The following is a 24,591-nucleotide window of genomic DNA, read 5'->3' on the forward strand; positions in this document are numbered from 1 at the left end:
AGGCACACACACAGTGGACAAGGTGAGTAAGTGACTGAGGCTGTGTGAGTCAAATGCAGCGATTTATTTTTGTGCAGTGATTTATTTTAGACAAAGAACATTTTACATTTACATCCCGCCCTGAATGTAAGCCAGGGCGGGATCAGCCAGCGGCGGCTTCCCGCATGCGCGATTCATTTGCAGTCTGGACGCGGAGGGGTGAACATCTCCTGCTCTGACTGCAGCTGGGAGGGACTGCTGCGCGAGGACTATGAGTGCTTTGGGACTGGGGTGGGGCCAACGGCAGCTGCTCGTTGAGAAGAGTAAGAACGATACGTGCTTTCACGTCAGAGTCTCCAAAAGTCTCCAATAACACCAGAAAAAGTCCCTAGCTTTGTCGCTAGTTGATTTTTTTTTGAAAATGTGTTGCTAGAGGGAATAGTCGCTAAATATAGCAACAAAGTCGCTAAGTTGGCAACACTGGCTGTAACTAGCAAATTGGTTGTCTCTTCACTCGCTTGCTGCGCTGCATCCTGTTGTTACGTAAATGATTGGCTGAGCCTTGGATACAGCCAGTATTAAGCCAAATGTGCGTCACTCGTTCGCTTACAGCCAGTAGTGATCCAACCCCAACCACACACACACACACACACACATATTTCTCATCGGATCTACACAAATCACATAGGTCACCTATTTTGGATTCAAAACGGCAAATTTCGCCAAAAGGTGACTAGATTGCATCCCTGTGATAATGGGCCTCTGTACGCCTATGTAGATATTCATTTAAAAAAAGCCATTTCCAGCTACATAAGTCATTTATAACAATGTCTACACTGTATTTCTGATCAATTTGATGTTATTTTAATGGGAAAAAAAGTTTTTCCCCCAAAACAAGGACATTTCTAAGTAACTCCAAATTTCTCAACGATAGTGGAGTCAACGGTAGGCTATTGCCTTGTGTGGTAGGTTGACACTAATGTAAGTGTCATAACCAGCCATAAAATAACACAATATATGTCACAACAGGTCTAACTGTGTGTCATGACCATATTATTACAAGTTATGTCAGCTGTTATGACATGGTTACGACCGTGTTATGATGCTGGTGTCAAGTAAAGTGTTGACAAACTTGGAAACAAGGCTGCATGGGATTTCCCTTGTGCAACTCCTTGCAGCCAATGGCAATGTCCACTTTAGGTATAACGCCGGGAGCCGCTTGTGGATTTGACAGTGCCACCTCCGACACCACCAATACAACCACTATGCGGGTGTCGGCTAGCGCGGATCTGATAGGATCCAGTCTTAAGGCTCCTAGGTATTATACAAATACGCAGCTTGGGCTCTTTTTGTTGCAGCATGTGACAGTTGAAAGGTATTGAGACAGGCCCAATAAGCCCTCTCCAAAACCAATCCACTTTCACTGCACCACAGTCAATGTAAAGGGAGGGGTTGAGCCATACATTAGCAAAATACCAAACAACCTATGGATCTCCCAACAAGACTGAACGGATGTCTCTTATGCAAGAGCTAATGTCTCTTACCCAAAGTTCCAATTCAACATTTCCAGGAAGGGAAACATACAGGAAGTGTCTTCATGGATTCCGTTTTCCAAACAGGAAGAAGCAATGGTCGCTGTGGTGATTACCCTCTCAGCACGGCGGGCCGGGCCTTGTGTAGTCCTACCAGTACCTCAGCATCTGGCTCACTTTGGTCGTCGTCACGGCAACCACGGTGGACAGTTTGCAGCGCCCGTAGCTGTAGATGGGGTTGACATCAAAGAGCGACTTGCTGGGAGGATTAGAGGGGGAGATGCCCAGTCGCTTCAAACACATCCCCAGGTAGGCATCCTCGATGTAGATGGGCTTGAATGAAATTAATTAATGGATGGATGAATGGCAGGATTCATTAAATAATAACATGCTTTGTGAATGCAACATAATAATAAAGTGTTACCAATGAATGAGAGAAATAAAGAAAAAAGAAGAATACTTTAAGTCTCATACATAGGAACATTTGTTTGGCAAAATACAGAAGATCAACATACCTTGATCTGTGGAGAGACCCTCATGATCTTCTTGGGGAGGTCCATGGACATGTAGCCAAACCCCAGAGGGTACGGGGGATACTCCGACTCAGCCATCACCTCATAAGGCAGGAAGAACTTCTTGTTGGGCTTTCTCAGCACTGGGCTGTGCCACCAGACTAGACCGGTCATGTAGTTCTGTTTGGGAGTGTCAGGGTTGACCAGCATGGAGACAAGGTTCTGGACGTTGAGGAACACGTCTGAGTCAATCTTCATGGCATAGGAGGCCTCGGGGCACCGCGAGACGAGCCACTCAAGGATCAGCATGGTCTTGATGGTCAGGTTATGGTAGGAGTCCATGAAGTCGCTCTGGAGGAGGTCGTGGTGCGCCCGGCTCTCCTGATTCACCTTCGAATCAGAATCAACTCAATAACCCCAACACACTTAAAACAAACAACACAAAAAAAAGCTCAAACAATCAAGACCAACCTTCTCCTGCAGCTCCTGAGCGTTTGGTCCTCCAGGAAGTCCGAGCATGAATAGCGTCTGTACCTTCTTCCCCTGCACCAGGGTCTCATTACCCCACGTCCTGCGGATGGCGTCCCGGGAGGCCAGGTTACCTACCAGGAAATGTACATGTTAAAAATGTGTTGGAAATACAATTTTTACACATTTTACTGTAACAATTTATTCCAGTCGGCTTTCACAAACACCTGAAAAAAAAGCTAGCTTGGATTGCATTTTTAGTTCCTAAATACATTTAAAATGTATTGGAAACAGGCTATCAAGTCACTTCACATGCCATGGATCATGTTAGAATTGCAAACAAAATGTTTTAATCTTGTGTGAAATTTCCAGTAGGGTTATCAGGCGCCACCAGCACCAGGAACGGGGCCTGATTCCCGGTCCGACACTTCTCCGGCTCATCCGTTACGAATTTGTACCCCCGCGGGTATGCCACGTGGTACCGCCCGGGATCCTCCCATTGGACACCATTCCGATTGGTCAAGACACGCGTGTTCACCTGATCATCATCAGGAGTCTTTCCAGTGTGACTGATTACCGAGGGTCGCTGTGGGTCGTTCCACCAATTCAAGGTGAAGGTGGTGTAGGTCACAGAGACAGCCACCAGGATGAATAGAAAACAGGGTCTTCTATACAGCCTTCCGGAAAGAGCTGCACAGGATTGCGTCAGAGCTGGGCTGATGAAGAGAGAAAGGATAGAAAGAGTGAGAGGGGTCAATGGTTCGTAGGTCAATGGTTCTTGCCACACTGTTGTACAGAAGTATCATTTGAATGTATAAACATTTCTTGAAATCACCCCTTACACAGCAAACAAGAAATATAAATCATGAATATATTGTTAAGATGAATATTAATATTTTTAATTGATCTCTCATATACTATACCTCTATAAGACCAAGTGATATGTGCATGGCTGCAGCTATTATCAATGAAAAAAATATAGCCTGCCTAAAAAAAGAAGTGGCATTGTGTTATATGCAGTTGAACAGCATAAAATCAAAGTTGAGGTTTTCACAGTAGCTATCTCTGGTGCAACATACAGTAGTTATAGATGGTCACTGGTGCATGATCAGACAGATTGATAAACTATATAAAGAAAGAAATTAGAGATAACATGACGCTGCTGCAACAGATGCCATGTTCAGAACTGGGAACTCTTTTTTTCCGAGTTCCCAGTTGTTATGAACGCGGCACCTGTTGCAGCAGCGTCATGTTATCAGGTGTCTTGAAAGCACCAAGAGTAGGCTATATTGCATGACCACGGTTTGCTTTGCCCTTTGTACATGAGTTTGTTACTTAGACAATTGAGTCTGGTGTACTGGTGGTGTAGTTAGACTACAATAACTATTCCTTGGCTGTCTGACAATCACATAATTAAGTCGTATAAAGACAGACAAGTGTTAGAAGTCCAGGGGTGGGCAACTCCACGCCTCGAAGGCCTGATTGGTGTCACACTTTTTCTCCATCCCTAGCAAACACAGCTGAATAATCAAATTGCCTTCTAAACTGAAGATCATGATTAGGTGAGTATTGGAGTCAGGTGTGTTAGCTGGGGCTGAGCCAAAACTGTGACACCAATCAGGCCCTCGAGGACTGGAGTTGCCCACCCCTAGACCATGGATATCCAACACCGCACTAGTTACTAGGTGTGCTGGATGTTGTTACACCCCAGCACTAACACACCTGTCATCATTGTGTCTTCAGTCGGTTTATTTGAATAAGGCGTGTTAGCGCTGGGCTGGCATAGGCTGGAACTAAAGTTTGCGCACATCCAGTAACATACTCTAGAACCGGGAAACTATATTTGATGACGTTCAGTGTAATCGTAAACCCTTATGACTGGATCACCCTCAAAATAATGTCACAATGTCTATAGACAAACTCCAGACATAATTGACACATACCTCATGTTGTCTCGTATCATGTCCGGCTCAAAGGGATTGGCACATGGTTGACGTCTTCTTCCTCAATGTACATTGACGACGGTGATAAGACCAAAGAATTGGCCGCCCACAGGTAGAGGAGGAGCCACTGTAGGCTGGGTGCCTTTTGTTTTTCATTCTCCACAGCCCCTCCCACACACCGCACACTCAGCTAGCTGCGTACCTGGCTCCAGGTCAGAACTGACAGATATAAATGTATTGTATAGAGCTGAAAAGATTGCCCTGCCTGAAAAGTATATCTGTTCTACGTCATATTTTTTATTTTAGCATTCTATAAAGTTCCAGATAGAAATGTATTGCACAGTTGAAGTCAGAAGTTTACATACACCTTAGCCAACTACATTTAAACTCCGTTTTTCACAATTCCTGAAATGTAATCTTTGTAAAAAATTCCCTGTCTTAGGTCAGTTAGGATCACCACTTTATTTTAAGAATGTGAAATGTCAGAATAATAGTAGAGAGAATGATTTATTTCAGCTTTTATTTCTTTCATCACATTCCCAGTGGGTCAGAAGTTTACATACACTCAGTTAGTATTTGGTAGCATTGCTTTTAAATTGTTTAACTTGGGTCAAACATTTTGGGTAGCCTTCCACAAACTTCCCACAATAAGTTGGGTGAATTTTGGCCCATTCCTCCAGACAGAGGTGGTGTAACTGAGTCAGGTTTGTAGGCCTCCTTGCTCGCACACGCTTTTTCAGTTCTGCCCACAACTTTTCGATATGATTGAGGTCAGGGCTTTGTGATGGCCACTCCAATACCTTGACTTTGTTGTCCTTAAGCCATTTTGCCACAACTTTGGAAGTATGCTTGGGGTCATTGTCCATTTGGAAGACCCATTTGCGACCAAGCTTTAACTTCCTGACTGATGTCTTGAGATGTTGCTTCAATATATCCACATAATTTTCCTACCTCATGATGCCATCTATTTTGTGAAGTGCACCAGTCCCTCCTGCAGCAAAGCACCCCCACAACATGATGCTGCTACCCCCGTGCTTCACGGTAGGGATGGTGTTCTTCGGCTTGCAAACCTCCCCCTTTTTCCTCCAAACATAACGATAGTCATTATGGCCAAACAGTTCTATTTTTGTTTCATCAGACCAGAGGACATTTCTCCAAAAAGTATGATCTTTGTCCCCATGTGCAGTTGCAAAACATAGTCTGGGTTTTTTATGGCGATTCTGTAGCAGTGGCTTCTTCCTTGCTGAGCGGCATTTCAGGTTATGTCGATATAGGACTCGTTTTACTGTGGATATAGATACTTTGTACCTGTTTCCTCCAGCATCTTCACAAGGTCATTTGCTGTTGTTCTGGGATTGATTTACACTTTTCGCACCAAAGTACGTTCATCTCTAGGAGACAGAACGCGTCTCCTTCCTGGCGGTATGACGGCTGCATGGTCCCATGGTGTTTATACGTGTGTACTATTGTTTGTACAGATGAACGTGGTACCTTCAGGTGTTTGGAAATTGCTCACCAAGGATGAAGCAGACTTGTGGAGGTCTACACATTTTTTTCTGAGGTCTTGGCTGATTTCTTTTGATTTTCCCATGATGTCAAGCAAAGAGGCTTGACATCATGGTAGGCCTTGAAGGTAGACCTTGAAATACATCCACAGGTACACCTCCAATTGACTCAAATTATGTTAATTAGCCTATCAGAAGCTCCTAAAGCCATGACATAATTTTATGGAATATTCCAAGTTGTTTAAAGGCACAGTCAACTTCGTGTATGTAAACTTCTGACCCACTGGAATTGTGATACAGTGAATTATAAGTCAAATAATCTGTCTGTAAACAATTGTTGGAAAGATTACTTGTGTCATGCACGGAGTAGATGTCCTAACCGACTTGCCAAAGCTATAGTTTGTTAACAAGAAATTTGTGGAGTGGTTGAAAAACGAGTTTTAATGACTCCAACCTAAGTGTATGTAAACTTCAACTCTATATAGCCGACACTTTGCATCACAGAAAAACATGTATGTTCTATAGATGTGGCAAAGAGGTCAATGGAACACAGACCGTGGGGGATAGAATAAGGACGCCGGATTTGCGCACATTCAACAAATCTGATCTAACAAAGTGGATATTCATCAAATCCGTCATGATGTATATATTGTAACGGGCCCTGAATGTGGTTATTAATGTCTAATTTGGATATACACTATATATACAAAAGTATGTGGACACCCCTTCCCATTAGTGGATCAAGCCATTTCAGCCACACCTGTTAATGACAGGTGTATAAAATCGAGCACACAGCCATGCAATCGCCATAGACAAACATTGGCAGTAGAATGGCCTTACTGAAGAGCTCAGTGACTTTCAACATGGCACTGTCATAGGATGCCACCTTTCCAACAAGTCAACTGTAATTGCTGTTATTGTGAAGTGGAAATATCTAGGAGCAACAATGGCTCAGCCACAAAGTGGTAGGCCACACAAGCTCACAGAACAGGACCGCTGAGTGCAGAAACATGTACGCATTAAAATCGCCTGTCCTCGGTTGCAACACTCACTACCAAGTTCCAAACTGCCTCTGGAAGCAATGTCAGCACAAGAACTGTTCGTCAGGAGGTTCATGAAATGGGTTTCCATGGTCAAGCTGCCTCACACAAGCCTAAGGATCACCATGTGCAATGCCAAGCGTCGGCTGGAGTGGTGTAAACCTCGCTGCCATTGGACTCTGGAGCGATTCAAACACGTTCTCTGGAGTGATAAATCACGCTTCACCATCTGGCAGTCCGACGGATGAATCTGGGTTTGGCGGACGCCAGGAGAACACTACCTGCCCCCATGCATAGTGCCAACTGTAAAGTTTGGTGGAGGAATAATGGTCTGGGGCTGTTTTTCATGGTTCAGGCTAGGCCCCTTAGTTCCAGTGAAGGAAAATCTTAACACTACAGTATGCAATGACATTCTAGACAATTCTGTGCTTCCAACTTTGTGGCAACAATTTGGGGAAGGCCCTTTCCTGTTTCAGCATGACATTGTCCTCGTGCACAAAGCGAAGTCCATACAGAAATGGTTTGTCGAGTTCGGTGTGGAAGAACTTGACTGGCCTGGTCAGAGCCCTGACCTCAACCCCATCAAACAACTTTGGGATGAATTGGAACGCAGACTGCGAGCCAAACCTAATTGCCCAACATCAGTCCCCAACCTCTAAAGCTCTTGTGGCTGAATGGAAGCAAGTCCCCATGTCACGACTCCCACCGAAGGTGGCGCCCCCTCCTGCTCGGGTGGCGCTCGGCGGTCGTCGTCACCCGCCTACTAGCTGCCGCTGATTCCTTTTTGTTTCCCCCTTTCTGTTATTGTTTGCACCTGTCCTTAGTTGGGTTGATTCGCGGGGCAATATTAATTAGTTAGTTGGCCCACCTGCTCTTTGTGCGGGATTGTTTATTATGTTGGGTGCTTTGTTACGTGCTGTGTTTTTATTTAGCGCTAGTGCGTGGGTTGTCGCTCACTGTGTTTTGTCCCCGTGTGCGCTGAGTTCGCTATTTGGGGTGGCAGGTGTTTTGCTGTGGCGCACATTAAAAAGCCATCACCCGTATCGCTGCTTCCTGCGTCTGATTCCTCCTCTACTACGCCTAAGCATTAAACCCCACAGGAATGTTCCAAGATCTAGTGGAAAGCCTTCCCATAAGAGTGTAGTCTGTTATATCAGCAAAGGAGGGACCAACTCTATATTAATGCCCATGATTTTGGAATGAGATGTTCGACGAGCAGGTGTCCACATACTTTTGGTAATGTAGTGTATCTAACAAAGTGGTTAGCTTTGTAGTTAGATAGCAAGCTAACTGGCTTGACTGTTTATGAACCTTTGTTTGTACCACTGCATGGTAAAGCAACGTACGAGTTGAAAATATTGAACGCATGCGGTACACAGAGCGCACCGCAGCCTAGTGCAGCATCCCTCAGCGTTGCGGACTGCTCCATTGACAATGAATGACTTCCGCTGGAAAGCAATCTGGTGGACATTAGGTTTAAGGCCGGGGTGTATTCATTACGGAACCCGTTTACCATTTAGTAAACAAACGGGAGAAAACGGAACGAAACAGGAAGGGACCTGCCTGAATTTGTCCAATAGAAATGCTTGTTTGCGTTTTTTTTTTTCATTTGTCGTAAACGGTAATCATCTGTGTAATGATTGCACCCCGCTGAATGTTGCTGCGTTCACATGCTAGACGGAACTAGGAAACTCAGAAATGTCCGACTTACTGATTTAGCTTAACGCGGCACGTGTATAACTACAACTATTAGTTAGCAAGTCTGAAATGTCAGTTTCCTAGTTCCAACTAGCACTTTAACGCGGCATTAGTTATGGGTGGTCTGGTGTATTGTGACCTAACAATACCAAGCAGATAGAGGTCTGACAGACCTTGGGTGCGTTCCACAGCTAAGGCGAGGCTACGCAACAACCACTGGTTGCAAGCCACGTCATCGACTGACAAATTCCTATAACATGTGTGGTTAGCTGATACTTAAAATACCTATGTAGTCATTGTAAGATCTGGCAGGCTTCCGCAACTTCTAAGGATAGAAATGAGGTATTGTACTGCCTGCCTGCCAACCTGCCTGCCTGACGAGTTGAATGACTCTCAGCAATGGTATTTGTTTCCTCTTGACCTCTTACTCTTCATCATTTTCTCTCACCACAAGCACTTCTTGTGTTCCAAATGGCACCCTATTCCCTATATAGTGCCTTATTTTTGTCCAGAGCCCTATGGGTAGTAGTACACTATATAGGAAATAGGGTGCCATTTGGGATGTAACCACTTTCCTTCCATCAGGTAGTTTATTTGTTAGAACAAGAGAAACCAACACATGAGAGCAGAGTATAAAGTAACCTTGTCAACATTTCAGACAGAGCCTTTCTTTTTCGAGGCAAATCTCTGACAGTTAAACCCTGTCACTCTTTTTTTAAAGATCCCTGTTGTCAACTGCAATGCATTCACCATGTCAATGATTACGATAGTAATAATACAAATAATTTATTGAACTTTTATTGTGCTTTTCATAACATAATAATCTCAGTGCTTTAAATTTATGATATCATTGCTCATATGGTCACAACGATGATGTCATTAAGAACAAAGAACATAGACACACATACATAGACACACATGCCATCATATTCATAGCACAGGTGGCTGGTTGCACCTTAATTGGGGAGGATAGGCTCATATGGCTGGAATGGAATAAATGGAATGGTATCAAACACATTTTTTACATGTGGTTGATACAATTCCCTTTACTTCATTCCAGCCATTATTATGAGCCATCCTCCCCCCTGTGATTCATAGCTTTCCAGTGCTGCAACCTTCTACATTAGGAAGGTAATGTCATTACTCATATCATCTTATTTTGTTACACCAGTCATCAGACATTGAGAATAATGATGGACTCCTCCTTTCATTGTGAAAGTTGAGAACAGAACAGAACTCCTTTCATTGTGGAAGTTGAGAACAGAACAGAACTCCTTTCATTGTGGAAGTTGAGAACAGAACAGAACTCCTTTCATTGTGGAAGTTGAGAACAGAACAGAACCCCTTTCATTGTGGAAGTTGAGAACAGAACAGAACTCCTTTCATTGTGGAAGTTGAGAACAGAACAGAACCCCTTTCATTGTGGAAGTTGAGAACAGAACAGAACCCCTTTCATTGTGGAAGTTGAGAACAGAACTCCTTTTATTGTGGAAGTTCAGAACAGAACTCCTTTCATTGTGGAAGTTCAGAACAGAACTCCTTTCATTGTGGAAGTTCAGAACAGAACTCCTTTCATTGTGGAAGTTCAGAACAGAACTCCTTTCATTGTGGAAGTTCAGAACAGAACTCCTTTCATTGTGGAAGTTCAGAACAGAACTCCTTTCATTGTGGAAGTTCAGAACAGAACTCCTTTCATTGTGGAAGTTCAGAACAGAACTCCTTTCATTGTGGAAGTTCAGAACAGAACTCCTTTCATTGTGGAAGTTCAGAACAGAACTCCTTTCATTGTGGAAGTTCAGAACAGAACCCCTTTCATTGTGGAAGTTGAGAACAGAACAGAACCCCTTTCATTGTGGAAGTTGAGAACAGAACTCCTTTCATTGTGGAAGTTGAGAACAGAACTCCTTTCATTGTGGAAGTTGAGAACAGAACTCCTTTCATTGTGGAAGTTGAGAACAGAACTCCTTTCATTGTGGAAGTTCAGAACATAACTCCTTTCATTGTGGAAGTTCAGAACAGAACTCCTTTCATTGAAAATGGAACACACCTTATTCTAGTCCAGGCTTTAGTCAACAGTTCTGCAAATAAATTAATTGTGCAATACGTACATAGAAGTCAACATCTTTTGAACGACGTCATGCTATGCAAACAGGATGAGAGAGGCTTTGTGTAACATTGTGTGACTTAATTTACTGATACCGATATAAAAAGAGGCTTTGTAGAACAATATGTGACTTAATTATTCATGTAGATGTCGCTGAATTGAAAAAGAACTCACCCAGTAAAATAAATATCTTCTGCTGTTAAATATTTGATACTGTTATATCGGTCTACTTGGTTTGGGCATGGTCTAGGCCTACGGGCTACTGTTAATTCACTAGGCAAATACATCTTGACAAAACTATTTTTTTAGTGTACAGAATAATCTTCCTTTAAATTGTTTTTGAGAGGTAGAGACTGAATCATTCATAATGGATGGCTTTTGGTTCTCACCGGTGTTTCTTACAGGTTACCCAACTGGTTTCTAGAACACCGTCTCCCGAATGGTGTCACAACAGAATGGAATTTGGCAGACAGATGATCATGTAACACAGAGACAAATCTCGTGTGAGCAGAGACAAATTCCTGAGATTCGGAATCCCAAAATCTCAAAAGATCCCTTTGCAAAGTATGTTCCACCATTGTGAATTAAGACTTTGAAAGTAAGATATCACATTCCGACAGCCATTGCAAGCTCAGAACTACTCAATGACCTAACTTCATCATCCCGACCAGACCCACCACCACCACCCATCTTTATTTCCTACCCTACCCAATGTCATTATGGGTAATTGAGTCCTAACAAGGTGCTCCAGGAGCCAGTGGGTGCTTATATTTGTCCTGGTTCACACATCTAAAAGTGTGTTTTATACACGTTTGAAATTAAAATGTGTTTTTTGCATATCTCAACTCCCCCTGAGAATGGGGTTACAGCCAAGGTCAGTCATTATCAACATTGAATACATTAGGGTTAAGTCTGTCTGTTTAAGCTAGAGATATCTGTTTTATTGGATGGGCTGCGTCTCAATCCACCACATCCGCCGCATCTGAGGTGGAAGGTGGCAGACCTACAGCAATGTTTTTTCATCAATATATACAGGTGTATATATATCTGTTTGGAAACCTAAAGACTTAGATGAAAAATACAAAATGGACACTAGATCAGTGTCTAGGGACAGGGTGAACCAGGTGTCTTCTTCAGGTCCATCCAGTAGTCCACTATCTGGGACGAGCGGCTCAAAATATAGGTGATGACTTTGGAAAATTCACAGCGATTGTACTTGCCGAGATAGGCCTTCCATTGCCAAGGATCTGGTGAGTTTGTGGGCGAGAGGCCCAGTTTCTTCATACAGGCACCAACATAGGCGTCTTCTATATTAAAAAGCTTGATGTCCTTGGATACCTCCACGAACCTCACCGGCAGGTCGTTGGAGAAGACGTATCCCATACCAAGTGTGTAGGTCGGGTAGCGGTTGTCGGCTAACATCTCTTCCGGAACATACCATTTGGAGTTGGGGTTCCGGATGACCGGTCGATCCCACATCAGCATCCCCGTCAGGTAGTTCACCTTGGGAAATAGGAAAGGAATTTAATCTTTGTATAGAATTATTAAAGATGTAGAAGGTGAAAAAATGAAAAAACTGTAACTTAGTAAATCATACAGACAGACAGACAGACAGACAGCAGTAATAAAGCTGTCCCCCAAAGAGGTGGAGGTTGGGTTGAATAAAATACAAATAAAGTTCACCTTGGGGACGTCCGGTCTCAGCAACATAGTCATCAGGTTCTCTACATTGAGGAACATGTCTGAGTCGATCTTCATGGCGTAGGTGGCATTGGTGCAGTGGGTGGCCAGCCAGTCCATAATCACCATGGTCTTAATGGTGAGGTTGAGGTAGGAGTCCAGGAAGTTGCTCTGGAGTAGATCATGATGCACCTGGCTCTCCTGGTTCACCTTCAAATCAAAGTCAAGAGTCAAGACAAAGTTGAGTCAAAGTCAAAGTTAGGTCAGCTCAAATCAAAATCAAATCAAACTCTATTTAAATATTAACAACCCCAACACACTTTAAAAAAATTAACACAACACTAAAAAAAAGCTCAAACAATCAAGACCAACCTTCTCCTGCAGCTCCTGAGCGTTTGGTCCTCCAGGAAGTCCGAGCATGAATAGCGTCTGTACCTTCTTCCCCTGCACCAGGGTCTCATTACCCCACGTCCTGCGGATGGCATCCCGGGCGGCCAGGTTACCGGGCGCCACGGGGACTATCAGCACCAGGAACGGGGTCTGGGTATTACACTTGTCCGGTTCGTCTACGATGAAGTGGTAGTTACGAGGGTAGCCTAAGTGGTAGTGATCGGTTGGTAGCGGGCGTATGGTGGTTGAGGGAGTGGCTGGTACTGTGGTTGGGGGAATGGTGGTTGTGGATGGTCCAAGGGGGCGGTCGGAGTTGGTCCATCTATGGTAGTATGTGTACAGTGATAGGTTTTTCCACCAGTCTGTCTGGAAGGAGCTGTCAGGAAAACCTAAGAGGATGATCACGATGAACGTGGAGAGGAAGAGGAGGAAGATGAAACACAGCCGCACCAGAGACCGCAGTGGGCGTACAGGGCTCTCGACCACAACTTGACTAAATGGGAGAAGAAGAAAATAGAGGTTAGATTGGTAGATCAACATGCTCTCATCAGTATGGAAGAGTATTTGGCCAAGTGAAGATAAACATTTAATTAATAAACGGCGATGGGTGGTGGGTTTTGATGATTTCGAGAATAAAGTGTTAATATTTCGAGACAAAACACAAAAATAAAAATGTAGTTTCAAGAATAAAGTCAACATTTTTGGTATAAAGTTGACATTTTGAGAATAAAGTCGCAGTTATATTTATATTTATATAGGGGATGTGGTTAACTGCATGCCTCCCTGACTCCCTGTTGCTGTGCGCGTCACTGTTGAAATACTACCTGAGTTAGATGACCTGGTGAAAGTATACTTTAGAATTGGCTTTAGTAACAACGAAATCCTTTCTCCTTTAGCACATAATAACCATATTGTTTTAAGTATTAGGACCTGGTTCCTCCTTCTTTTCAGGAGGAACCACACAAGTCCGTGTGGTTACATACAGTACATAGGTAGAGAGTGGGTTGTGTGTGTGTGTGTATGCAAGTGTGCGTGTGTGTGAACACAAAACGGTATCGCCAAGGCAATACCATTCTACCGAACAGCCATGGTGCGTTGTCAGACCGCGAAGAGACAGAGGTGCATGCATCAGTCCCTGTCATGGTTCCCTTCAAATTCGCTATAAAGTTGTCCTCAATCCCCTGCGTATGCCAACACCGTGCATACTATACTTTAGAGAATAACAGCTTGGCCAGCAGCCTATATGTTGAAACGAAAGGTTAATTTGCACATTTGTGCGCAATGGCATGGATGTTTTATGTAGGCTACACTTTCAATAATACAGCCTCATATGCCTACGTTTATTATCTTGTGAATGTAGGTCACGGATTGAGTGAAGAAGGATTGCGGGTCCCTGTAGGGAAGGACCGATGGAAACCCTAGGCTACCATCCAAGTCATGTCAGATCAGTGATTATTTCTTTATAGCATATAGCATATATATATCATCGTTTATCTAATAGGCCTATATTTAGATCAATGACTATTTTAAGAAAGGGAGAATCCATTCCTTGAATATATTCAAACAGTGCCTCAGATTAGCTGGTTTGCGCGTGCAGGAGTGGCCAATGGGTTGCATCTCCTCCTACAGACACTTGTGTAAAACCCCTCCTTCATGGTTCATGCCCCCCGCAGCCGTTGGATAGGCCTATAATTTACTTTCACTTGCCCACTGTAACGCACGATTAGCCAACAGGTTAGGGTACTCAATCGAGTGGGCCGCTATAGGTTTATAATGGGCTGCAAAATAGCGGTTGTGTAGCTCATTTGGAGAGCAGCTTGACATGGGACATACACACACACACGCGTAGCCCCCGGTCTCCAGGATTCCAAAATAATTCGTTTTATTGGGGGTGCTCACGTGTCCTACTAGCCGATATTTGTTAGAAGTATAGTTGCTATAAGGGGGAAATACTACTGTTAGTAAAACACCATGGTCGTTAATAGTTGCCATTATGCACCGATTTTTTTGCAAGGTTTTTGCCTCGGCTACGCAGCAGAACGTCGAAGCAAATTCTGAGGGCAGACGGACAGGGACTCAATCACAGTTCACTTTGCATTCAGTGACAGTGCCAAGATAGTGTTTTGTTTGTGCTCATAACACACCATGGCCGTTAGATGAGTGTATGCTTATAGTCTGAAATTGCCAGGGGAAAACGTGGTGTGACTGTGTGCGTGCGAGTTATTAGATTGATAAGCAGTAGCGTGCAGTGACGCCTGTTTCAACGAGTGTATTAGATTGATGGCCATTTGTTTGTTTTGGCCAAAACCTTTTACTGCCCACACACACACACACACACACACACCTGCAATGAACACACAACCCGCCCGTCCCCACTTGGATAAAATACCTCATCCAAGTCCGTGTGATTCCTCCTTCTGGAAACACTCAATCTGTGGCACAACCTCTTCCAGGTCTTAATAGTTATTAATCATTTGGTTATTATGTGCTAAAAGAGCAAGGATTTCCTTGTTACTAAAGCCAGTTCTAAAGTATAGTTTCACCAGTCACCTAACTCAGGCATTTCAACTGTGGCGCATACAGCAACAGGGAGCCAGGGAGGCATGCAATTAATAACCCAATACATACTTTAATTTTGAAATATAACCACGCCTTTATGCTCGAATATTGCCACTTTATTCTCGAAAGATTGCCACTCTATTCTCGAAACTGTATTTTGACTTTATTCTAAAAAATATATATATTTCAACTTCCTTCTTGAAGTATTTCAAGTTAAAGTACTATCTGTGAAAAAGAAAATCCAAATACCACTCCCCATCACCATTTATTTATTTATTTATTTGTTTTATCTTCACTTGGCCCTAAGGCCCAACAGAGGGTAGGTAGTGCGTCCGGCCCTGTACATCACTGGGGCAGAGCTCCCTGCCGTCCAGGACCTCTATTTCAGGCGGTGACAGAGGAAGGCCCTAAAAATTGTCAAAGACTCCAGCCACTGAGTACTATTCTGTTAAAATAGACTGTTCTCTCTGCTACCGCACTGCAAGCGGTACTGATGCACCAAGTCTGAAACCAAAGGACCCTGAACAGCTTCTACCCCCAAGCCATAAGACTGCTACACACACAACTCAACTGTCTCTTCCTACAGTGTGTATCTCACCACAAGGACTTGGATGAAATACACTACATGACCAAAAGTATGTGGACACCTGCTCCTCAAACATCTCATTCCAAAATCATGGGCATTTATATGGAGTTGGTCCCCCCTTTGCTGCTATAACCTTCTCCACTCTTCTGGGAAGGCACAGAATCATATAGAATGTCACTGTATGCTGTAGCATTACAATTTCCCTTCACTGGAACTAAGGGGCCTAGCCCGAACCATGAAAAACAGCCCCAGACCACTATTCCTCCTCCACCAAACTTTACAGTTGGTGGGGCAGGTAGTGCATTGGGGCAGGTAGTGTTCTCCTGGCATTTACCAAACCCAGATTCGTCCGTCGGACTGCCAGATGGTGAAGCGGGATTCATCACTCCGCCAATGGCAGTGAGCTTTACACAACTCCAGCCGATGCTTGGCATTGTGCATGGTGATCTTAGGCTTGTGTGCGGTAGCTCGGCCATGAAAACCCATTTCATGAAGTTCACTACGAACCGTTACTGTGCTGATGTTGCTTCCAGAGGCAGTTTGGAACTCGGTAGTGAGTGTTGCAACCGAAGACAGATGATTTTTACCCACTACGCGCTTCAGCACTCGCCGGTCCCGTTCTGTAAGCTTGTGTGGCCTACCACTTCGTGGCTGAGCCGTTGTTGCTCCTAGACTTTTCCATTTGACAATAACAGCACTTACAGTTGACCGGGGCAGCTCTACCAGGGCCGAAATTTGACGAACTGACATGTTGAAAAGGTAGCATCCTGTGACGCTGCCACCTTGAAAGTCACTGAGCCCTTGAGTATGGGCCATTATACTGCCAATGTTTGTCTATGGAGATTGCATGGCGGGGTGCTACATTTTTTTACACCTGTCAGCAACGGATGTGGCTAAAAGAGCCCGAATCCACTCATTTGAAGGGGTGTCCACATACTTGTGGCCATGTAGTGTAGTTAACCAAATAACTACCCGGACTACCTGCATTGACCCTTTTAGCACTAACTCTTTTGCCTCATCAAATACACTGCTGCTACTGTTTGATATCTATCCTGTTGTCTAGTCACCTTATCCAATATGTTCATATCTAAATTACCTCGTAAACCCGGAACATCAACTTGGTACTGGTACCCAATAGCCAAGTTATCCTTACTCATTGTGTATTTATTCCTGGTGTTATTATTATTTGTATAATTTGAAAAATGTTCTCTCTGCATTGTTGGGAAGGGCCGTAAGTAAGCATTTAATTGTTAGTCTACACCTGTTGTTTACGAAGCACGTGAAAAAGACAATTTGATTTGATACTCTTCCGTACATTAGAACCTGTCGAAATAGTGATATATAAATGTCTCGTCTGTCATTCATAAAACTATATTTGCTTTGGTTGCTTGGCTCTACCATTCCTTAGAATATAGCTGCTCTTCTAGAGCAGTGTTTCCCAACCCTGGTCCTCCAGTACACCCAACAGTACACATTGTCATTGTAACCCTGGACAAGCACACCTGATTCAACTTGTCAACTAATCATCAAACCCTCATTTAGTTGAGTGAGGTGTGTTTGACCAGGGCTACAATGAAACTGTGTCCTGGAGAGAGTACTGGAGGACCAGGGTTGGGAAACACTGTTTTAGAGGATGGGTTAGGCATAAATATATTTGCATGTCCTTGACTCCCGTCCTCTCGCCACGCCTCGTTCTCAAAAGCCATTGGTGGAGAAAGTCAGGGTGGCGGGACCTCTGACTTTCTCATCCAATGGGTTTTGAAAAGGAAGCGAGGAGAAAGGACAAGAGGAGTCAAAGCAATTAAGATTCTCCCATACAATGACATGGCGTAAGAAAGGGTTGTCAGTAGTGTCATGATGTGTGTTTTGTCCGATATATATATATATATTATCCCAGCCCCCTTCCCTGCAGGAAGCCTTTTGGTAGGCCATTATTGTGAATAAGAATTTGTTCTTAACTGACTTGTCTAGTTAAATAAATAAAAAATATTAAAAAAAATAAGTGACCAGTGATTCCATGTCTATGTATATGGGGCAGCAGGTATCGCCACGGTCCGTGCCATGGAAAGTCAGGACAATCATTGTCCTGCAAAGAAACATTACTTTTATAGTTGAAAAGTAATCAATTGTTGCAATAAAGAAAGTTCGACAAAAGAAAAATCCACTGATAACAATGTTGTCGATCTTTAGAAAGTTCCTCCTATATCTGCCACAGTGGAGGCTGCTGAGGGGAGGACGGCTCATAATGAGGGCTGAAACAGAGCCAATGGAATGACATCTAACTATGTGTTTAATGCTATTCTACTCATTCCGCTCCAGGCATTACCACGAGCCTGTCCTCCCCAATTAAGGTGCCACCAACCTCCTGCGATATGTCATCTGCCATGTCGCAATGTTTTTTTAGCAAGATTGCTTTTGTCGAATAAACCTGGGTCAATGGAAACCTGCCTAAAGTCAGGGAATGAAAAAGGGAATAACCCAGCGTACATGTAGGTATAGATTATTGACATAGCCTACTTTTAAGACCAAAACAGTAATTCGTTATGAATAGGAACATGAGGAAGGTTCCCACTCTGTATCTACTGTGAAGTAAATTAAAATGTATTCCATCTTTAGTTTTCACCTAACAGGGCTTCATCAGTGTCATAAGGGGAACTGTGTTCATATCTGATCAGATGAAAGAGAAGCATGCTTTCACCGTGAAGGAGAAGCAGATTTGATCTATGTTGGGTTTCTATTTACGCACGATCCTTTCCTGTCAGTCTACTTAAAAGGTTGTTTGCTGTCGGCACTCAAAATAAAACATGTATTGATCAGAAAATCCCAAAATACTGTATTTACATTTAACTCAAAGTAAAACTACTCTTGCGGTGTTTTTGGCTACGCTATACGTTATTCATTCATATTATACGCTATACGACACCTACTGCTGTAAAAATAGCTTTATAAATACAATCTGGGCAAAGATGCCATCTTTAATAAGCTGTACAGCTAATTTCATGTATTTCAATAAGTACATAATAAGTATATAAAATTAAGTATATACCTGCACATTTTCCACATCATTACATACATTCTTCAGCTATGTATTCTTCTCCTTTTAGGGTAGATTGGGACAATCTTCTCAGAGAACGCCAAACATTCTATTTATGACTAGGGCCAATAGAAATGGCCTGATAAACATATTCTATGGAAATGTTACCCTATTCAAATCTATGGCTTCGGTTCTAGAGTAGACACTGCGTCTGTCTATTAAAGCTACTAACATGTAAATACATACAGAAGTATGATGTAGTTGATCTAGTTAGTAACTGGTTACTTTAGAGCACTCTTTTTTTTACAGCCAATGTAAAAATGGCTTTATAAATAAATGGGATTGATTGAGTAAGCAATGAGAAGTGCACATATATGTTCCTTTTACCTTTTGTACCATTCCATGTACATACAATTTGGGACATTTACTGTAAAACTGGACGCTATTATGTCAAAGTAACGTGTAGTTGATCTAGTTAGTAACTGGTTACTGTAAAGTGCTGTAAAACTGGACCCTATTATCTAGAAGTAACATGTAGTTGATCTAGTTAGTAACTGGTTACTGTAAAGTGCTGTAAAACTGGACCCTATTATCTAGAAGTAACATGTAGTTGATCTAGTTAGTAACTGGTTACTGTAAAGTGCTGTAAAACTGGACCATATTATCTAGAAGTAACATGTAGTTGATCTAGTTAGTAACTGGATACTGTAAAGCGCTGTAAAACTGGACCCTATTATCTAGAAGTAACATGTAGTTGATCTAGTTAATAACTGGATACTGTAAAGCGCTGTAAAACTGGACCCTATTATCTAGAAGTAACATGTAGTTGATCTAGTTAGTAACTGGATACTGTAAAGCGCTGTAAAACTGGACCCTATTATCTAGAAGTAACATGTAGTTGATCTTGTTAGTAACTGGATACTGTAAAGCGCTGTAAAACTGGACCCTATTATCTAGAAGTAACATGTAGTTGATCTAGTTAGTAACTGGATACTGTAAAGCGCTGTAAAACTGGACCCTATTATCTAGAAGTAACATGTAGTTGATCTAGTTAGTAACTGGATACTGTAAAGCGCTGTAATATTGGACTCTATTATCTAGAAGTAACATGTAGTTGATCTAGTTAGTAACTGGATACTGTAAAGCGCTGTAATACTGGACCCTATTATCTAGAAGTAACATGTAGTTGATCTAGTTAGTAACTGGATACTGTAAAGCGCTGTAAAACTGGACCCTATTATCTAGCACTGGTTGATTGTACGTTAGTTTATCCTGAGAAGAGCAGAAAGATGTCATTGGCTGTGCTTGCTTACCGTTTACATCCATTTCCTTCTTGTTTCTCCATGAGTGCAGCCAGTTGCCCTCCTCAGAAAGACCATGGATCCTTGTGGCAGTGACTGGTGAAGAAAAGAACAACCCTGCTGTGGGTGTGTACGACCAACCCAGGACAATCCCAGCACTTCCCTCCCGTGTTTCAGGTCTATCCAGTAGAACACACTCCAGTGGGCTCTGAGCCTCACACGTCAATGGGTCTATGCTGGAGTTGGTGTACTTTCACAGGTGTTCTGTAGCCTACAGGGAAGGGCGAGTGTGTGACAGGGGAAGGACAGAGGAGAGGAGGAGAGATGAGGAAACAAGTGTGTGTGTGGGAGGTGGGGGGTTGTGTGTGTGTCTGTGAGAGAGAGAGAGAGCCTGCTTCGGTGTTGTAAAGTGTTATGGTTTTGTTGACTTTGGACATTGTCAGGCTAAGGGGAAATATCTTTCTTTCTTACACTGATTGCAGACAGTAGGCCTAAACACACACACACACACACACACACACACACACACACACACACACACACACACAGGTGACACAACAATGCCACTTAATTTGTTAATCTTTGTTTATTGACGTCACGTCAACGTCATTAATGACATTTTCTGTTTAACAGTCCTCGTAAAAAAAACTGAAAGCACACAAAGCTATGATGTCACCAATCACACCTTTTGTCAACTCTTTAAACAGTCAGTCATGTAAAGCGTTGACCTTTTGGAAAAAATACCTATATTTATACATTTGCATTACATGTACCTGTATTTCATTGAATGTGCTGTGTGTATTTTCGGTATATTTCACTTATGATACATACATACATACAAGGCACTTGGAAACATAAAAAAATACAGAATAATAATTGAAAATCTTAATGTGCAAACGAGGATAAGAAATGATATCAGATGCTGGCCTGCAATAAGTAGACCATAGTCTAACGTTAACCCTTTGCGCATGTGTAGACTTCATATGTAAATTCACCTCTGTCCTATTTGTACTTTCTGTGTTACCTCAATATGGGAACCTGAAGTCTCGTGTTTCTCCAATCAACCTTACAGTTCCTGGTTTGTAACTACATTTAAATTCAACTGGCATGGTGGAGTTGCACATTGTTACATTCTACTTACAACAACGACAAAGTATTATTTTGTGTGATTTGTCTGTGAATAAATACAAATAATGAAGCTATTACAAGTACTACACAGTTATGTACACACTTCTGTTTACATTGGGTCTACTTATTTAATCAATAAAACCTAGATCAAATAGAAATTCCTAACTTGGCCAATAATACTGGATGCCAGGTAAGGTGTGCAGATCAAATAACAATCCCCTACCTTGGGTTGGATAAGCTATGAGCAAATAATACTTTTATGAGGTTTGTCGGCTGTATTGAGAAATGTCTGTCGCACAAAGGGTTAATGCGTCATCGTCGGGTTTGTAGATCCTGATATAGGATCCTTGTCTTTGTATGCACCCCAGATGGAAACCTGTTCCCAGGGCTCTGGTCAAAAGTAGCACACTACATAGGGAACAGGGTGCCATTTGGGACACACTCATTGTCACCAAGTGGCGAAATAAGATAGTTGTTGTTAGTTGCGGTAGAGAGAGGAACAACTTCAACATTCAACAGAAACGTCTCGTCTTAACCAGAAGGACAAAAGAAACTTGTTTTACTTGTTTGCAGAAGTGATGAAAAGACACAGAGATGTCATACCTATACAAACTTTCCCACTTATTACCTTGTAACTTCAGGAGCCTATTCCCTACAGAAGATTTTAAAGGCTGTTTGCTGTTGGGACCTCACGAGATTTGATCCATTTGTGGGGGAAAAACATACAAGATATAGGTTATTTTAAACTTAATTCATTCAACATCATTAAATTTGATCGTCAGTCATAAAACATGAGATGTGCGACTGAAATGGCACCCTATTCCCTTTTACCTTTTAGGGAATACTATACAGGGGATAGGGTGTCATTTCAGATGTAGCCTAGGTGTGCGAAGCCACTGCAGGTCAAGTAGGTTGGTTGAGGGGAGAGGAGGGTGTGGGTCATTGTCAGTGAAATATCATAGCCTTTCTTAGCCAAACCACACCTCTGTCGCCCTGGCAACCAACCTTACAACTATGCAGGTGGCAGTCAAATGACAAATGGAACTAAATACCACATTCTTAGCTCAGAGGACCCCAGGGTAACTGGGTAACATGAGTGAAGGCTACCCCTAACCCTGCCTGTGTAAAAAACGTTAAAAAACAAAGGCGAATCCTAAACTTCCAGTTACATTTAAACTTAGTCTCCCATTGTCATCAATGTTTGACTAAAGTGGAAGTTAGAATCCACCCCATAGACGCATGTAGAATGTAGTTTTACATCCAACATGCTTCAACAAGACTGTGTTTGCTCTGTAGTGTGTACCACAGATTTCCACTGACTATCTTGTAACCTTGGGAGCCTATCCCCTACAGGGGATTTTAAAGGCTGTTTGTTGTTGTGAGTCTACAGACTGAGTAGAGGGGGAGGAAGGAGAATAAAGTTGGCCCTAGACACTGATCTAAGGTCAGTTTTGCATTTTCTAATGGTTAAGGATGGTAAGCTGACCCAAGATCTGTGGCTACAGACAACTTCCACACAGAACAATTCAGTTCTGATGTGAGGCTACAAAGATTAGACAGAATTTACCTGGCTCTCTACCTTCCCCTGGTGGCCATAATAGGTAAAGCCACTGATATAAAACCCACTGTTATAGTGACTATCCAGACGAACAGTAGCTGTTATCAGTTATAGTCCATAGATAGGGTCTGTGCTGCATACAAATGATGACTAACAAAACATACAAGAGCATATTACCCCAATTCTCTCAATAACAGCTGCTTCTTCTTTACATCATAATGGTGATTACATAAATCCAACTGCGTTGCCACACAAATCAATTGGGAATGTCAATTAGGGATGTTTTCTTGTTGTTTTCTTCAGCCTGCTGTTACTGTTTTGTGTTTAAATGTCTGAAAAGGAGAATTACCTTTCACCCCCACGGTAGCTTTTGTAAAGCACTTAACCCTCCCCCCTCCACACACACACACACCAACTTTCAGCTCCGAGGCATCGTTTAGGCACAAACACACACACAGAAACGTACACACACACCCTGTCCCTTGATCGTAGCAACAGGTGTGTGAGCACGTGTCCCAAGCTGAGCACACACACACCCTGGCCCTAGCTGACAACGGCTGGTTTGAGCACCAGCGCCCCAGGGGATTGAATCACCACCCAGGAGGGGAGGTCACGCCCCGCCGCTGTCCCTCCGTACCCTCCCGCAGACAAATTCAATACCTCATCCTCCCTCTCCTCTTCACACCCGTCCTCCTCCTCCCCCTCCCTCCTGCTCTCCCCTCTCCCTAGACGCCCCAGACCCATGGAAGCCAACCCAAACACGGATGCAGTCGAGAGTCCGAAGGGGAGCAGGGAGGAATCACACCAACCCAATCCCCCACCTCCCCTACCTAGTGAGAACAAGGAGGCTCCAGGGTGACCTAGTCCGCTGAGATCCAGGGGGCCACACATGGCCGAGAGCGGCAGCGAGGCCCCTAGATGGTGGCCCCCTAGGAGAGAAGCCACGGCAGCCCCTCCTGGGATGATAATATGGGCCCCGCCGACATAGCCCATCTCGGAGACCCCTCCACCGTTACCTCCGTGGAGACCACCCCCTTTGAGGAACACCCCGAGCCCGGCCGAGGAGGCCTGTTCCTGGGTCGCGACGAAGTGTCCGTGGGCCTTGATGTGTTTGCGGAGGGAGCTGGGGTCGGTGTAGCGTTTAAGGCAGCCAGCCATCTTGCAGTAGTATGGCTTGTCGACGTAGTGGGTGCGCGTGTGCTTGAAGCGGTCGCTGGAGTTGGAGTAGCGCTTGCTGCAGCCCTCGTACGGACAGATGTACGGCTTCTCTCCTGGGAGAGGGATAGAGGAGAGAAGGATGGGTGTGAAATTTCTTGTCAACTGACAGATCTTCAGAATGTGGAATGCATATGGTGTCAGCATTTCTTCTTGAACAGGTATGCCAGAAAGGCATCTTTGAATGACGGTATGCATGCATTAAAGATTATATGCCTGTGGGTGTGCAACATGTACGCATGCCTTTAATCTGACCCGAAGTACCCCACAACCACAATAAAAAAACACTGAGAGGTTCTGACAAAGAGACATAACAGCACAGCGGACTCTTACCCCCGCGGTTTCCTAACCCCGTGAGA

The 24,591-nt window shown here is 43.4% G+C and overlaps 2 protein-coding genes across 6 annotated transcripts in view; both read right to left on the minus strand.

The window, feature by feature from the left end:
- Nucleotides 1-45: 45 nt before the first annotated feature.
- Nucleotides 46-20,666, minus strand: LOC106564453 (beta-1,3-galactosyltransferase 2). 2 transcript variants are annotated; one of them, XM_045691013.1, is made up of 5 exons: nt 20,344-20,666; nt 12,912-13,344; nt 2,495-2,572; nt 2,027-2,413; nt 46-1,844 (listed from the first exon to the last, which is right to left on the minus strand). In XM_045691013.1, exons 1-5 carry the CDS (start codon nt 20,373-20,375, stop codon nt 1,662-1,664), a joined length of 1,113 nt encoding a protein of 370 aa, XP_045546969.1. In that variant the 5' UTR covers nt 20,376-20,666; the 3' UTR covers nt 46-1,661. The 2 variants fall into 2 exon arrangements, with proteins under 2 accessions (XP_045546969.1, XP_013986032.1); XM_014130557.2 differs by lacking the exons at nt 46-1,844; nt 2,027-2,413; nt 2,495-2,572 and adding exons at nt 9,460-12,284; nt 12,465-12,671 and having other exon boundaries at nt 12,834-13,344; nt 20,344-20,642.
- A 232-nt stretch (nt 20,667-20,898) lies between these two features.
- The window catches only part of LOC106564452 (zinc finger protein GLIS2), a 36,830-nt gene continuing 33,137 nt past the window's right edge, over nt 20,899-24,591 (minus strand). For all 4 annotated transcript variants that reach the window (XM_045691012.1, XM_045691011.1, XM_045691010.1 and 1 more), the window contains one exon: nt 20,899-24,288. In XM_045691012.1, the coding sequence (XP_045546968.1) occupies nt 23,561-24,288 (728 nt within the window). In that variant the 3' untranslated portion in view covers nt 20,899-23,560. The remainder of the gene's footprint in view (nt 24,289-24,591) is intronic.

The sequence above is a fragment of the Salmo salar genome, chromosome ssa12, assembly GCF_905237065.1.
Source record: "Salmo salar chromosome ssa12, Ssal_v3.1, whole genome shotgun sequence".
In the NCBI taxonomy this organism is placed as follows: domain Eukaryota; kingdom Metazoa; phylum Chordata; class Actinopteri; order Salmoniformes; family Salmonidae; genus Salmo; species Salmo salar.

Coding starts and splice junctions, on each gene's coding strand:
- LOC106564453 (XM_014130557.2), bottom strand. CDS start 20,375: ATGGAGAAACAAGAAGGAAATGGATGTAAACG. Junction 13,345..20,343: donor GAAGGAAATGGATGTAAACG/GTAAGCAAGCAC, acceptor TCTCCCATTTAG/TCAAGTTGTGGTCGAGAGCC. Junction 12,672..12,833: donor CTCAGGAGCTGCAGGAGAAG/GTTGGTCTTGAT, acceptor TTTGATTTGAAG/GTGAACCAGGAGAGCCAGGT.